The sequence below is a fragment of the Rhinatrema bivittatum genome, chromosome 1 (genome assembly GCF_901001135.1).
Source record: "Rhinatrema bivittatum chromosome 1, aRhiBiv1.1, whole genome shotgun sequence".
Taxonomy (NCBI): domain Eukaryota; kingdom Metazoa; phylum Chordata; class Amphibia; order Gymnophiona; family Rhinatrematidae; genus Rhinatrema; species Rhinatrema bivittatum.
This window is the reverse complement of record NC_042615.1, coordinates 401,021,765-401,038,276: the sequence shown is the minus strand read 5'-3', so window position 1 is coordinate 401,038,276 and position 16,512 is coordinate 401,021,765. Positions and strand designations below refer to the sequence as shown.

General features: G+C 45.6%; 1 protein-coding gene across 1 annotated transcript in view; it reads left to right on the top strand.

The window, feature by feature from the left end:
- WRN (WRN RecQ like helicase) overlaps positions 1-16,512 on the top strand; it is a 983,741-nt gene that overhangs the window by 421,288 nt on the left and 545,941 nt on the right. The window contains exon 13 of the mRNA XM_029601951.1: positions 7,626-7,807. Coding sequence (XP_029457811.1) covers positions 7,626-7,807 — 182 coding nt within the window. The remainder of the gene's footprint in view (positions 1-7,625; positions 7,808-16,512) is intronic.

Below are 16,512 nucleotides of genomic sequence, written 5' to 3'. Positions count from 1 at the left end.
GCAGACTTGATGTCAACGAGTTCTACTTCCGTATCTCCAGGTCACCAATGACTTTCGATCTCGGATCATCTTTTTGTCCTCTGGAGTGGTCCCTATCGGGGCAAACCAGCTTCTAAGACTACTATTGTGTGGTGGTTGAAAGAGGCGATTTCCTCGGCCTATCTTTGCCAAGGTCGGGTGGTTCCTGAGGGCCTAAAGGCACATTCGTTGCGTTCTCAAGCTACTTTCTGGGCGGAGAGCCAATCGGTTTGTCCGCAAGAGATTTGCAGGGCCGCCACATGGACGTCCCTGCATACTTTTGCTTGACACTACCGTCTGGATGTGCAAGCACCGGTTTTTGCTTCCTTTTGGGCGGCAAGTGCTTCGAGCTGGGCTGTCTCGGTCCCACCCGGGTTAGGGAAGCTTTGGTACATCCTACGGTCTGGACTGATCCGGATACGTACAGGGAAAGGAAAATTAGTTCTTACCTGTTAATTTTCGTGTGATGATAAATGGAACTCTCTCTGAAGAGAGAGCGGTTTTAAGCAGTGTAACGCAAGGATCGGTGTTGGGACCAGTCCTGTTTAATATCTTTGTGAGCCACATTGCGGACAGGATAGAAGGTAAGATTTCTTTTTGCGGACGACACTAAGATCTGCAACAGAGTGGACACGCGGGAAGGAGTGGAGAGAATGAGACGGGATTTAAGGAAGTTGGAAGAGTGGTCAAAGATATGGCAGCTGAGATTCAATGCCAAGAAGTGCAGAGTCATGCAGTTGGGGAGTGGAAATCCAAATGAACTGTATTCGATGGGGGGGAGGCTGATGTGCACGAAGCAGGAGAGAGACCTTGGGGTGATAGTGTCTAATTTATTTATTTAGCATTTTTTATATACCGAGGTATAGCATAGTTGCCTTCACTCCGGTTTACAAATAGAACAACTTGTTACATTGAAAGATTTTAAACTTTAAATTTAACAATAGTAGGAAATGGCACCAAAGAGAATAGGTATGAACAAAAACATAGTGTACACAGGGTAGGTACACTGAATAGATAGACAGAGATAACTGAGTTCTTCATAAAAGGAGGCATCAGTAGCTTGAATCAGTAGAGATTGTCCAAGTGGAATAGTGAAAGTTGGCAGATTATGGGATTATAGTATAAAGCCATTGAGAGCTGTCCTTAAGAGTATGGTTGAGAAGCCAAGATTTTAGGTCTTTTTTGAAGGATTTTAAGTTTTCTTGCGTGGTGAGGAAGTGGGGTAGCGAATTCTATAACTTTGGTCCGATGATGGAGAAGGCTCTGTTTCTGGTGGAGGATAGTTTGGCATTTGGAAGTGAGGGAATCACAAGTTGAAGTTTACTAAATGTTCTAGTTGTGCGTTGAGAGCGAAGTATGTGTATAATGTCATCAAAGGCAGTGTAGTCGGCTTTGTAGATTGCATTGTGGATCATTGAAAGAACTTTGTATTCAATTCTTTTTTCTATTGGGAGCCATTGTAATTGGTTGAGGACAGGGGTAATGTGATCATATTTGCTTTTACCCGTTAGAACTCTGGCAGCAGCATTCTGAAGTAGCTGCAAGGGTCTCAAAGATGATTTTGGTAAGCCAATCAAAAGGGAGTTGCAGTAATCCAAACCGGAAAAGATGAGGGCTTGTAGTACGGTTTTGAAATCATGGGGGTGAAGTAGAGGTTTTACATAACATAAGAACATGAGAAAATGCCATACTGGGTCAGACCAAGGGTCCATCAAGCCCAGCATCCTGTTTCCAACAGTGGCCAATCCAGGCCATAAGAACCTGGCAAGTACCCAAAAACTAAGTCTATTCCATGTAACCATTGCTAATGGCAGTGGCTATTCTCCAAATGAACTTAATAGCAGGTAATGGACTTCTCCTCCAAGAACTTATCCAATCCTTTTTTAAACACAGCTATACTAACTGCACTAACCACATCCTCCGGCAACAAATTCCAGAGTCTAATTGTGCGTTGAGTAAAAAAGAACTTTCTCCGATTAGTTTTAAATGTGCCCCATGCTAACTTCATGGAGTGCCCCCTAGTCTTTCTACTATCCGAAAGAGTAAATAACCGATTCACATCTACCCGTTCTAGACCTCTCATGATTTTAAACACCTCTATCATATCCCCCCTCAGTCGTCTCTTCTCCAAGCTGAAAAGTCCTAACCTCTTTAGTCTTTCCTCATAGGAGAGTTGTTCCATTCCCCTTATCATTTTGGTAGCCCTTCTCTGTACCTTCTCCATCGCAATTATATCTTTTTTGAGATGCGGCGACCAGAATTGTACACAGTATTCAAGGTGCGGTCTTACCATGGAGCGATACAGAGGCATTATGACATTTTCCGTTTTATTCACCATTCCCTTTCTAATAATTCCCAACATTCTGTTTGCTTTTTTGACTGCCGCAGCACACTGTACCGACGATTTCAATGTGTTATCCACTATGACACCTAGATCTCTTTCTTGGGTTGTAGCACCTAATATGGAATCCAACATTGTATAATTATAGCATGGGTTATTTTTCCCCATATGCATCACCTTGCACTTATCCACATTAAATTTCATCTGCCATTTGGATGCCCAATTTTCCAGTCTCACAAGGTCTTCCTGCAATTTATCACAATCTGCTTGTGATTTAACTACTCTGAACAATTTTGTGTCATCTGCAAATTTGATTATCTCACTTGTCGTATTTCTTTCCAGATCATTTATAAATATATTGAAAAGTAAGGGTCCCGATACAGATCCCTGAGGCACTCCACTGTTTACTCCCTTCCACTGAGAAAATTGCCCATTTAATCCTACTCTCTGTTTCCTGTCTTTTAGCCAGTTTGCAATCCACGAAAGGACATCGCCACCTATCCCATGACTTTTTACTTTTCCTAGAAGCCTCTCATGAGGAACTTTGTCAAACGCCTTCTGAAAATCCAAGTATACTATATCTACCGGTTCACCTTTATCCACATGTTTATTAACTCCTTCAAAAAAGTGAAGCAGATTTGTGAGGCAAGACTTGCCCTGGGTAAAGCCATGCTGACTTTGTTCCATTAAACAATGTCTTTCTATATGTTCTGTGATTTTGATGTTTAGAACACTTTCCACTATTTTTCCTGGCATTGAAGTCAAGCTAACCGGTCTGTAGTTTCCCGGATCGCCCCTGGAGCCCTTTTTAAATATTGGGGTTACATTTGCTATCCTCCAGTCTTCAGGTACAATGGATGATTTTAATGATAAGTTACAAATTTTTACTAATAGGTCTGAAATTTCATTTTTTAGTTCCTTCAGAACTCTGGGGTGTATACCACCCGGTCCAGGTGATTTACTACTCTTCAGTCTGTCAATCAGGTCTACCACATCTTCTAGGTTCACCGTGATTTGATTCAGTCCATCTGAATCATTACCCATGAAAACCTTCTCCATTACGGGTACCTCCCCAACATCCTCTTCAGTAAACACCGAAGCAAAGAAATCATTTAATCTTTCCGCGATGGCCTTATCTTCTCTAAGTGCCCCTTTAACCCCTCGATCATCTAACGGTCCAACTGACTCCCTCACAGGCTTTCTGCTTCGGATATGTTTTAAAAAGTTTTTACTGTGAGTTTTTGCCTCTACAGCCAACTTCTTTTCAAATTCTCTCTTAGCCTGTCTTATCAATGTCTTACATTTAACTTGCCAATGTTTATGCTTTACCCTATTTTCTTCTGTTGGATCCTTCTTCCAATTTTTGAATGAAGATCTTTTGGCTAAAATAGCTTCTTTCACCTCTCCTTTTAACCATGCCGGCAATCGTTTTGCCTTCTTTCCACCTTTCTTAATGTGTGGAATACATCTGGACTGTGCTTCTAGAATGGTATTTTTTAACAATGACCACGCCTCTTGGACATTTTTTACTTTTGTGGCTGCTCCTTTCAGTTTTTTTCTAACAATTTTTTTCATTTTATCAAAGTTTCCCTTTTGAAAGTTTAGCACGAGAGCCTTGGATTTGCACACTGTTCCTTTTCCAGTCATTAAATCAAATTTGATCATATTATGATCACTATTGCCAAGCGGCCCCACCACCGTTACCTCTCTCACCAAGTCCTGTGCTCCACTGAGAATTAGATCTAAAATTGCTCCCTCTCTCGTCGGTTCCTGAACCAATTGCTCCATAAAGCTATCATTTATTCCATCCAGGAACGTTATCTCTCTAGCGTGACCCGATGATACATTTACCCAGTCTATATTGGGGTAATTGAAGTCTCCCATTATTACTGCACTACCAATTTGGTTAGCTTCCCTAATTTCTCTTAGCATTTCACTGTCCATCTCACCATCTTGACCAGGTGGACGGTAGAATACCCCTATCACTATACTTTTCCTCGACACACAAGGGATTTCTACTCATAAAGATTCAATTTTGTATTTAGTCTCATGCAGGATGTTTATCCTGTTGGACTCTATGCCATCCCGGACATAAAGTGCCACACCTCCTCCCGAGTGCTCCTCTCTGTCATTGCGATATAATTTGTACCCCGGTATAGCACTGTCCCATTGGTTATCCTCTTTCCAGCATGTCTCTGAGATGCCAGTTAAGTCTATGTCATCATTTACTGCTATACATTCTAATTCTCCCATCTTACTTCTTAGACTTCTGGCATTAGCATACAAACATTTCAAAGTTTGTTTTTTGTTTGTATTTTCATTCTGCTTTTTAATTGATAGGTATATGTTAGAATTTTTTAGCTCAGGTGAGTTTTTAGTTACAGGCACTTGGACTACTTTTCTAATTATTGGAACCTCACTGTCGGGATGCCCTAATTCTAATGCATCATTAGTATCCTTTAAAGATACCTCTCTCCGAACCATGCGCTGCTGAGCGACTGTCGGCTTTCCCCTTTGTTCTAGTTTAAAAGCTGCTCTATCTCCTTTTTAAAGGTTAGCGCCTTCTTTAATTTTTGTAGAGATGTGTTTTTTGTAATTTAGATCAATGTCTAACTAAAAGCCCAGGTCTTTCACGTTTTCTTTAAGTTGGATGAGGGTCTTATCGAAGTGGAAGGGTGGTATTGTTTTTTGTCCAAGGTTTTTTCTGTTAATTAGGATACATTCAGTTTTGCTCATATTTAAGCATAATTTGAGGTGGATTAGCATGTTTCTGATTGCATCAAGGTGAGAGGCTGCTTTTGACATGGCATCTTCTATCGTAGAGGAGATTGGAACGAGGATTTGTATGTCATCGGCATACATGTAATAAGTTATGTCAAGACTTGATAAGAGATGGCATAAAGGAATAAGGTAGATGTTGAATAAAATGGGAGATAGAGCCGATCCCTGTGGCACACCTGTTTCGAGGGGGATGGGGCTCGAAGATAAATTGTTGTAAGAAACTTTGAAATATCTATTATTAAGGAAGGAAGTAAACCAGCTAAGAGTTTTGCCAGCAAGCCCAATAGATTCAAAGTTGGAAATCAGAATTTTGTGATCCACTGTGTCGAATGCAATTGATCTAATGATCTGAAGTCGGCGAAACAATGTGACAAGGCGATAGCTAAAGCCAGAAGAATGCTGGGCTTCATAGAGAGAAGAATATCGAGTAAGAAAAGGGAAGTAATTATCCCCTTGCACAGGTCCTTGGTGAGGCCTCACCTGGAGTACTGTGTTCAGTTTTGGAGACCGTATCTCCAAAGGGACAGAGACAAGATGGAGGCGGTCCAGAGAAGGGCATCCAGAAAGGTGGATGGTCTTCATTGAATGATTTATGAGGAGAAATTGAAGAATCTAAATATGTACACCCTGGAGGAAAGGAGGAGCAGAGGTGATATGATACAGACTTTCAGATACTTGAAAGGTTTTAATGATCCAAAGACAACGACAAACCTTTTCCGTCAGAAAAAAATCAGCAAAACCAGGGGTCACGAGTTGAAGCTCCAGGGAGGAAGACTCAGAACCAATGTCAGGAAGTATTTCTTCACGGAGAGGGTGGTGGATGCCTGGAATGCCCTTCTGTAGGAAGTGGTGAAGACCAGAACCGTGAAGGACTTCAAAGGGGTGTGGGATAAACACTGTGGATCCATAAAGTCTAGAGGACGTGAATGAAGAGTGGGTGGCTCGCGGGAATGATGGCTACTGCCTGGAGATAATACCCTTATTCAATAAACATACACAAGGTTAATTTGACTCCAACATTGCTCTAAGCTTCAATGGCAAGAGGAAATGTGGAAAAAAGGATTTGCATTCACAAAAAAGCGGGGAGTAGCTTGCTTGTTACGACGGTTACTACCCCAAACCAAATAAGCCTGATACTTCACTTTCAACAGCATAGCTCTCTGCTTCAACGGTAGGGGAGAAAGACTGATACTTAATGCATATCCAGCATAGCTCTCTGCTTCAATGGCAGGGGGAATGAAGAAAAGTGGATCTATATACAGACAACAATCAACAAGGACTGAATTACATAGTCTGGGTAAACAAATAAGCATGGGTGTAGCTTGCTTATTGCGGCGGTTACTACCCCTAACTAATTAAGCTAGATATTTTACTTAGATGCAGTTCCAACACTGCTCTCTACATTAATGGTGGGGGTGGAAGGGAAATAGAACCAAAAGGTTGCTAAGAGCCAAGAGTAACAGATAAGTATATGAGAGAAAAAAAAGTGCGAAGCTTGCTGGGCAGACTGGATGGGCCGTTTGGTCTTCTTCTGCTGTCATTTCTATGTTTCTATGTTCCTGTAGTACCACGGATCAGTCCAGAAGCCCTTCCCTGTTTCTTTTGCTTACTGTCCAGTCAAAGCTTGTTGTTGCAGATTCTCAGAACTCGATACGTCATTTTCTACTGAATTCTGAACAATTACACCGGAAGCTTTGGTTGTTTGAGAACCAAGTATATGCAAGAGCGCTTAGTTATACCATGTTCTTTACAATGTTATTGAGTTGCTCATTTGAGCTTTTTTGGTTACTTGCTTGATCCTGCTCATGTTTGTTGTTTTCTGCTTTGACAATGGTTATACTGAAGGGCTACAGGGTAGGCTATGTCCTGATATAGGATACCCTTTCAGTTTTGGTCTGTCTCCATCTGCTGGACAGGAGGCTCAACCCACTGTCTGGACTGATCCATGGTACTACAGGAACGAAAATTAACAGGTAAGAACTAATTTTCCTTTGCCCTTGTTCTACCTATAAGTATAACTCTGACCTTAAAAGTTGATAAAACTATGGCTAAGAAAATAATTTTACCCTGGTACATTTTAGGAAAATATCAGTGTATGATGATACCTGCAAAACATTTAGTGTTAAATGAATATCTTTATTCTATCAAAACTTCATGTTAATATCGGATTTCATAATAGCCTATATATAATTTATATTTCTAAGTGCCTCCTTCCTGAAGAAAAAAAAGAAAGAAAAAGAATGGTTGAATGAAAAAAGCTTTCAGAATGTGATGAAGTGCTATAGTTTGTTGGTTATGCCCTGCATGATAGTGCATTGCATATTCAGCTAATTCAGCTCACCTGTTTGACTGAATGCTCTGGTGTTTTAGAATCTGTTTGCAAGGTTATATATAGTGTGTGAAGCTGAAAGCATTCTAGGTTCTAGCTTGTAAATGAATGTATGAGTAAGAACTAATATTGTGCTTACCCCCCATGCCTTCCCAGTGTGTTGTAGCTACTGTTGCATTTGGAATGGGCATTAATAAACCAGACATCCGCCAGGTCATTCATTTTGGTGCTCCTAAGGAAATGGAGTCCTACTATCAGGAGATTGGGCGGGCTGGCCGAGATGGACTTCCTAGTTCTTGTCATGTATTGTGGACTCCGACAGACATGAATTTAAACAGGTAAACTACTTATAGACTGCAGTGTATGGTGTGTGAAAGGGGCCTAGTCTGTCTGTATTGTAGTGTCACCTCAAGGATGTGAGGAGCGTCATGAAAATATATTTATGGGCTTAATAATTATCATATAGAACATTCATTTAAAGCTACCATTAAGTAATGTTGTAAGATTTGTTAAAATAATGCACATTTTGTTCTTTCTTTTAAAAATTGTAAGCACTGTTCCCTGTACATACCAGGATCATTCCAGATGGTGGGTTATGTTCCATGTCCAGCAGATGGAGTCAGAACACAAAATTCCCAGGGGAGGACCCATATAACCACGCCTCCCCTGTAACAGCCCTCAGTAACGTTCTGACTCCAGCAGATGTCAGCAGGGGACTTGTGGTCCCCAGCTTGTTAGCTTAGGGCTACCTCCTCAGGGGGATCAAGTTTAAAAAAAAAAAAAAAAAAATGAAGTTTTAAATTTACAGTTTAGGTCACTTTGCTAAGGCTCCTCTTACAGCAGCGGGAGAGCTCTCCGCTGATGCTGGCTCATTGCTCTCTAGCCTGGTGACTTGCTGACAGGCTGTTGCCTGTTTTCTTTCTTTCTTTTCTCATTTTCCTCACTGAGGGCTCAGTTGGGGTAAGTGTATTTTTGTTTCATCTTCTTTTTCAGCAGAAGACTGCAATTTTTTGGACTCTGTTCGGCTCTCTGAGGTGAAAGTCGGTAGCGCCGGCCTCTCCCTCCTGACCCAGGTTTTTCCCCCCTCCCTTTTGGGGAACGCCTGCTGTCGGGAGGGTAATTCCCCGTCAGTTCTTCTTCAGGTCGGTGGGGGACCGCGGCATGCGTCCGTTGCCGGGTCGGCGCTCATTTTAGGCGCGAGCCACCTGTAGAGCCTCCCTCCCCTCCCTCTCTCTCCCTGCGGCGATGCAGTCTGCGGCGCCTTGTGAGGGGTTCGTCAGGGCCGGATTATTTTCTGAAGAGGGTCTGTGCTCAGGCTGTTTCCCCGAGGGGGAATGTGCGCCAGCTACTAACAAGGACGTTCGAGCTGCAGACCGCGTGGGAAGGAAGCGCCAGGCCCTGTTCCCTCTCAACGCGGGAACGGCGGCCATTTTGTTGCAAGATTCTGATGCCGCGCTTTCTGAGGAGGACACGGATAATCCATTTTCCACTTCTAGGCCCGTTTTGGACCCTTACTCCGAGTCTAATCCTGGTAGGCAGAGGGGGGATCCCCCGGGGGGGGGGGGGGGTGACCCTCAGGATGCCAGGCCTTTTCCCCTGATTCATAGTCCTGATGCACAGGGCTTTTCTTCAGAGCAGAGACACGACCTTCGGGACCTGGGGACCCTCTCCCCCAAGATACCATGTCCTAACCCCCTCCTGGGTGGGACCCTCCCTCAGGCTCGCCCCCCTTTAGTAGGCGGGGGAGCGGGGACATCTCGTGGCCCTACCCGGGACAAACCATCGATAATACAGGACTTCGTCGGGGGGAAGGACAATCCCAAGACCCTGACGTGGACGACCCCACCTTGGCGGCCCAAGTGGAGGGCGACGACCCTAGGGTCCTCCGCATCTTCCAAGCGGCGGAGTTAGATGACCTCATTCCCTACATCCTCCAGGAAATGGATATTGATCCCCCTCCGGAACGGGTGGGGCCTGACCCGGCTCTCAAGAAGGGGGACCCCCTCCTAGCAGGACTGCGGCCTCTAGCCAAGTCTTTTCCCACTCATCACAAGATCTTGCAGTTGATCACCCGGGAATGGGATTTCCCGGAGGCCAACCTTAGGGTCGGTAGAGCCATGGAAAAATTGTATCCTCTGCCGGCTTATTTTTTAGAAATTCTGGGATGCGGGCGGCTATCTGCAGTTCCCTCGCACAGCGAGCGGGTCTTCGGTGGGTGCAGCAGCTTCTCACCTCCCAGTCCTTACCAGATGCTGAGGCTCACCAGGCGGACAGACTGGAAGCCGTGGTTGCCTATGGAGCGGATGCTTTATAGCCCGAACCATGGTGGCGGCGGTCTCAGCGCGTCGGCTCCTTTGGCTTCGCAATTGATCGGCTGATTCCTCTTCCAAGACACGTTTGGGGTCCCTTCCTTTTAAGGGTAGGTATCTTTTTGGTGAAGACTTGGTTCAGATCATCAAGTCCCTTAATGAGAACACTGTGCACAAATTGCCCGAAGAATCGACCCTGTTCGTCAAGATCATATAATTACTCCAGAAACCGTTATCGTAACCAGCGGAGAGCACGTCCTCAGAGGCAACAACAGCCACCTCGGGCTCCCTCTTCTCGTTCGCACTCCTGGAACCGGCCGTTTCATGGGCGCCGCCAGGGTAGGGAAGCGCAGGGTGCTGGTACATCCGCTAAATCTACCCAATGATGCCAGACGGACCCGCGAGGTGGTCCCTCGATGAAGAGTGGGTCCAAATCACGTCGGATCAATGGGTTCTGGATATTCTAAGACGCGGTTACGCTTTGGATTTTCTTTGCGCTCCTCGGGACCCGGTTCCTGTATTCCCCTTGCGGGTCCTTAATCAAACAGGAGCCGTACGGCAGACCCTCGATTGTCTCCTTCAATTGGGGGGCCATAGTGCCGGTGCAGCCGCCGAACTGGGCCGGGGGCATTATTCAATCTACTTTGTGGTTCCCAAGAAGGAAGGTACTTTTCGTCCTATCCTGGACCTCCAGCAGGTCAACCGGTCATCAGAGTCCATCGTTTTCTGCATGGAGACACTCCGTTCAGTGTTAGCGGCAGTTCATTCCGGGAGAATTCTTGGCTTCGTTGGATCTCAAGGAGGCGTATCTCCAACATACCAATTTGTCAAGCTCATCAGCGTTACCTACGGTTCAAATTTTTTGGTCAACACTTCCAATTTCGCGCTCTTCCCTTTGGCCTGGCCACAGCTCTACGGGTTTTTCACGAAGATCATGGTGGTAGTGGTGGCAACCTTGCGCAAGGAAGGCATCCTTGTGCATCCTTACCTAGACGAATGGCTCATCCGTGCAAAGTCACGAGCGCAGTGTATCCTCGCAGTCGACAGAGTGGTACAACTTCTCCAATCTCTGGGATGGATTGTCAACTTCACCAAGAGCAGCCTGGTCCTGTCCCAGTCATTGGATTTTCTGGGAGCTCACTTCGACACCAAGAATGCCAGGGTTTTTCTGCATCCGGACAGAGCTCATTCTCTGCGTCAGCAGATTCAAGGATTTATGGCGCTCGAGACACCCACTGCCTGGGACTACCTGCAGGTACTGGGGACCATGGCCTCGACCATCGATCTGGTTCCTTGGGCATTCGCGCATCTGAGGCCTCTGCAGAGATCCCTACTCTCCCGGTGGCAGCCGGTGTCGAGAGATTTCCAGGCAATCCTTCCGATTCCGAGAGGAACCTTCATCAGTCTCCATTGGTGGCTGGAACCGCGGCACCTAGCTCCGGGGTTGTCGCTGGAGGACCTGGATTGGGTGATTATCGCCACGGACGCCAGCCTCACAGGCTGGGGAGCGGTCTGTCGGGACAGCTCAATCCAGGGTCGATGGACGGAGGAACAGTCGAAGTGGCCCATCAACCGCTTGCAGACCAAGGCGGTCCGTCTGGCGTTACAGGGTTTCTTCCCCATAGTACGCCATCAAGCAGTCAGGGTGCTATCGGACAATGCGACTACAGTGGCGTACATCAATCGCCAGGGAGGCACGAGAAGTTGGTCTCTCTGGAAACCGACAAATTGATGGAGTGGGCAGAGCTTCACCTCCAACGACTAGCGGCCTTGCATAGGGAGGAGGAATAGCCTTGCATAGGGAGGAGGAATAGCCTAGTGGTTAGAACAGTGGACTATGAACCAGGAGACCAAGGTTCAAGTCCCGCTGTCGCTCCTTGTGACCTTGGGCAAGTCACTTTACCCTACATTGCCTCAGGTACAAAAACTTAGATTGTAAGCCCTCTGGGGATAGAGAAATACCTACAGTACCTGAATGTAAACCGGTGTGATATCTCAATTGAGATGAATGTCGGTATATAAAAATAATAAATAAATAAAATAAATAAATAAATATATGCCCTTTGTATATAGGTATATATATGCATATGCCCTTTGTATATAGGTATATTACCCTCTACTTTCTGATTCACTTTTTTCCTCCTCCTTTTACTTTTGTTCCCCCCCCTCTCATTTCTCCAGTGTTTGCCTTGATACTATGTTAATTTATGCTATCATAGTTAATCTTTAATCTATTTTATTATCTAGTCTTGACTAAATAAGTTGTTTGTTACTGTATTTTACTGTTTTAATGTACTTTAGAATTCACCTGTTATTATACTGTTATATGTAAACGCAATTGCATATTTATCGTTCTATGTACACCGACGTGATATCTTTGATGAGCGGCGGTATATAAAATCCAATAAATAAATAAATAAATAAATATAGCGGGAGTGGACAACGTACAGGCGGACTTTCTCAGCTGACAAAACTTGGATCCTGGAGAGTGGGAGCTCTCGCAGCAGGCGATGCGGTTAATAGTACGGCGATGGGGGACACCGCACGTGGACCTAATGGCAACCACCGGAAATGCAAAGGCCGCCCGCTTCTTCAGCCGCAGGCGGGAGCGCGGCGCCGAGGGCGTGGACGCGCTGGTCCTGCCCTGGCTGCGCCACTGTCTCCTATATGTTTTCCCACCGTGGCCCCTCGTGGGCAAGGTCATCCGCAGGATAGAGGCACACCAAGGGCCGGTGATCCTTGTGGCGCCAGAGTGGCCCCGACGACCGTGGTTCGCGGATCTGCGCAATTTGACGGTGGAGGGTCCCCTTCGTCTCGGTCAGCTGCTACGTCTTCTACGCCAGGGACCAATATTTTTCAAGGAGGCAGATCGCTTCTGTTTTGCGGCCTGGCTTTTGAGAGGCGTCAGTTGAGGAGGCGCGGTTATCCGGAGCCGGTTATTTCAACGCTACTGAAAGCACGTAAGATGTCCACCTCTGTTACCTATGTTCGAGTCTGGAAGGTCTTTGAGGATTGGTGTGGAGCGAATGACATTCTTCCCATGCAGGCCTCAGTGCCACAAGTCCTTTCCTTCTTGCAGGCAGGTTTGGATTTGGGTCTTGCTTACAATTCTCTTCAGGTTCAGGTGGCGGCCTTGGGGGCTTTTCTTCGCAGTGGAAATAAGGAGTTTCTGTCCTCGCATCCGGACTTCTCCCGTTTCCTTAAAGGAGTGAAACACTTGAAGTCTCCGATTCGCCCACCTTGTCCGTCATGGAATCTGAATCTGGTGCTCTGAGTCCTCTGTGGTTCGCCGTTCGAACCTCTAAGCTCGGCTACCATCAAGGACGTCACTCTCAAGATCATTTTTCTCTTGGCAATCAGTTCAGCAAGACGTCTTTCCGAGCTGCAGGCCCTATCCTGTCATGAACCATACCTTTGTTTCACGCCTGAAGGGGTTTCGCTGAGGACGGTTCCTTCTTTTCTCCCTAAAGTGGTTTCGGCATTCCACCTCAACCAATCGGTGGAATTACCATCTTTTGCCTTTTCTGAGTCTGGAGACCTGCGTAGACTGGATGTACGGCGGTCTCTGATACATGATCTGGAGGTGACTAATGATTTTCGGCTCTCCGATCATCTGTTTATCCTCTGGTCCGGACCCCGGAAGGGTTGCATGGCCTCCAAACAATCTATAGCGCGGTGGTTGAAGGGAGCGATCATAGCGGCGTACCTTGGCGTAGGTAAGTCCCCTCCGCTGGTTGTCAAGGCTCATTCTCTTCGAGCCCAGGCGACATCTTGGGCGGAGAGCTCCTCCGTCTCCACTCAGGAGTTTTGTAGGGCGGCCACCTGGAAGTCTATCCATACTTTTGTGAGACATTATCGCCTGGACGTCGGTGCTCCGTCGGGCGGTCAGCTTGGAGACAAGGTAATACGAGCAGGTCTGTCTGCGGCCCACCCGTGATGGGAAAGCTTTGGTACATCCCACTGTCTGGAATGATCCTGGTATGTACAGGGAAAAGAAAATTATTCCTTACCTGCTAATTTTCGTTCCTGTAATACCATGGATCATTCCAGACACCCTCCCTTGGTTTGGGGGTTTGCTTGTGGGACATCCCTGCCTACCTGTCTTAACAATCTTTTACTCTGTATTTCGAATACTGCATGTCTTTTTTGTTCACGCACTGCTGTTTGCAAGTTCACTGTTCAGAATTTAGTTGCTGTTTATTTGGACAGCGGTTATTTCAATTCCTTCTTTGATTACTTGATCCCTCTGTTTTTAGTCTCTCTCTTTTGGGCTTTGTTAGTCTAGTTACTGAGAGCTGTTACAGGGGAGGCGTGGTTATATGGGTCCTCCCCTGGGAATTTTGTGTTCTGACTCCATCTGCTGGACATGGAACATAACCCACCGTCTGGAATGATCCATGGTATTACAGGAACGAAAATTAGCAGGTAAGGAATAATTTTCTTATTTGTGATTAAAATGCAGTCAGATGGTATGACACTGTTTGCTTCCTTTACATTGGCTGATGACATGAGTTTTTCTTGAGAGTCATAGTCAAATGAAACAACCTGAAACATCCACACTATGAATTAATTTGACATCTACACAACACTTAAAGATGAATTTTCAAAGAGTTGCATGTGTAAAAATCAGTACATATGTGTGTAAATAGTATATACTCGTGTATATGCTATTTTAAAAACCTCAAAATACAGGTCTAAGAGTCCATGAGTAAATCTGAGCATGTAAAAAAGGCTGGGTCAAGGGCATTCCAGGTTGGGGACAACATTTATGCGAACAAGTTGCTATTTTATAAGCAATTAACGCATTTAAATTTGGCAGGTTACACCTGCTCTATATCCACGTCTTAAAAGTGAAATACTGACTGGGTGGGGGGTCTGCATAAAATGGAGGGAGTAGAGGCTGAAAAGTCTGGAGGGTCTCGATGACCTGGGTGAACTGGTAAACTAATCGGTAAAATTGATAATTTCATTGCCATGTCCTGCTTGTCTACTCTTTGATATGATGACCCATAGCAAAGGCAGGGATACAAGGAGGATAACTTGCGTGAAAATCTACTCCAGTATTTTATATCCTGCATGTATATGATATACGGAGGTTATAAAATACACATACATGCACCCTGCAACATACGAGCATGTTAAAAAAAACCCAAAACAAAACACACAAACATATAGTATATTGCACTTATCCAGATAAATACCAACTTATCCGGCTAAGTAGGGAATTTATCTGGATAAGTTCAAATTTATTCAGTCAAGTAACGGCAAATTTGCTACTTAACCAGATAAATCTTAAAATACCATTACCCAACAAATAGGGAGATTTATCAAGCAGTGATAGGCTATAATGTGCATATAACAGTGTGTATCATTCGATAAACACTATATATTGTGTGATATAGCCTTATCATGGTGATATCGCAGTTGCATCAACTTAAAAGCCTGCTTTGCTTACATTTATTTTTTATTTATTTATTTAAGGTTTCTTATATACCGAGGCACGTTTGCAAAACATCACCTCGGTTCACAATGTAACATAACTTAGCAACAAGCTTTACAATAATAACATTAATAGGGGGAGTGTTAACAGGGGCAGGAGATAATACAGGACTTATATACAGGAATTATATACATATGTACATGTTAGTTTTAACAAGGGAGTTAAAACAAGGCAGTGAAGAAAATTAGCAGGGGGAAGTAAAAGATGGATGGGAGGAAGATCACAGAATGCATAGTAAATTCTATACACTATGGGGTAGATTTTCAAAAACGGTGCGTTCGTGTACTTTTGTTGGCGCTCCAGGCGCAAACAAAAGTACGAGGGATTTTAGTAGATACGCGCGTAGCCGCTAAAATCCTGGATTGGCGCGCGCAAGGCTGCCTATTCCGTGTAGCCGGCGCGCGCCGAGCTGCGCAGCCTGCCGCCATTCCCTCCGAGGCCACTCCGAAATTGGAGCGGCCTCGGAGGGAATTCGCTAACGCCCTCCCCTCACCTTCCCCTCCCTTCCTCTACCTAACCCACCCCCCCGGCCCTGTCTAAATCCCCCCCCTACCTTTGTTGGGGGATTTACGCCTCCCAGAGGGAGAAGTAAATCCCCGCGCGCCAGCGGGCCGCTGGCGTGCCTAGACGCAACCCGGGGGCGGTTCCAGAGGGCGCTGCCACGCCCCCGGACCGCCCCGGGCCGAAACCACGCCCCCGGGCCCGCCCCCGAAACGCCGCATCTTGCCTCGAAAACGGCACGCCGCTCGGCCCCGCCCCCCGACACACGCCCGACACGCCCCCCTCGGAAAACCCCGGGACTTACGCGAGTCCCGGGGCTCTGTGCGCGCCGGTAGGCCTATTGAACATAGGCGCACCGGCGCGCAGGGCCCTGCTCGCGTAAATCCGCCCGGATTTACGTGAGTAGGGCTCTTAAAATCCGCCCCTATATATTGTGTGATATAGTCTTATCATGGTGATATCGCACGTTGTATCAACTTAAAAGCCTGCTTTGCTTACATAAATCACAGAATGCATAGTAAGTCTATGTTAATAAAATAACCACATTATTTTATCTACAATTTTGAGAAAAGTTATTCTAGCATGGATGCACCGGGACCCTAATGCGGATCTCAATGCCAACGTAACACCCCCGTCCCCCAAAGTTGACAAAAAGCCACTTTGGGTCTTATTAAACTCTCCACCCACTCCAGAGCTGAATAACACAAGTTTAAAACTTGTGATCGTTGTGGCC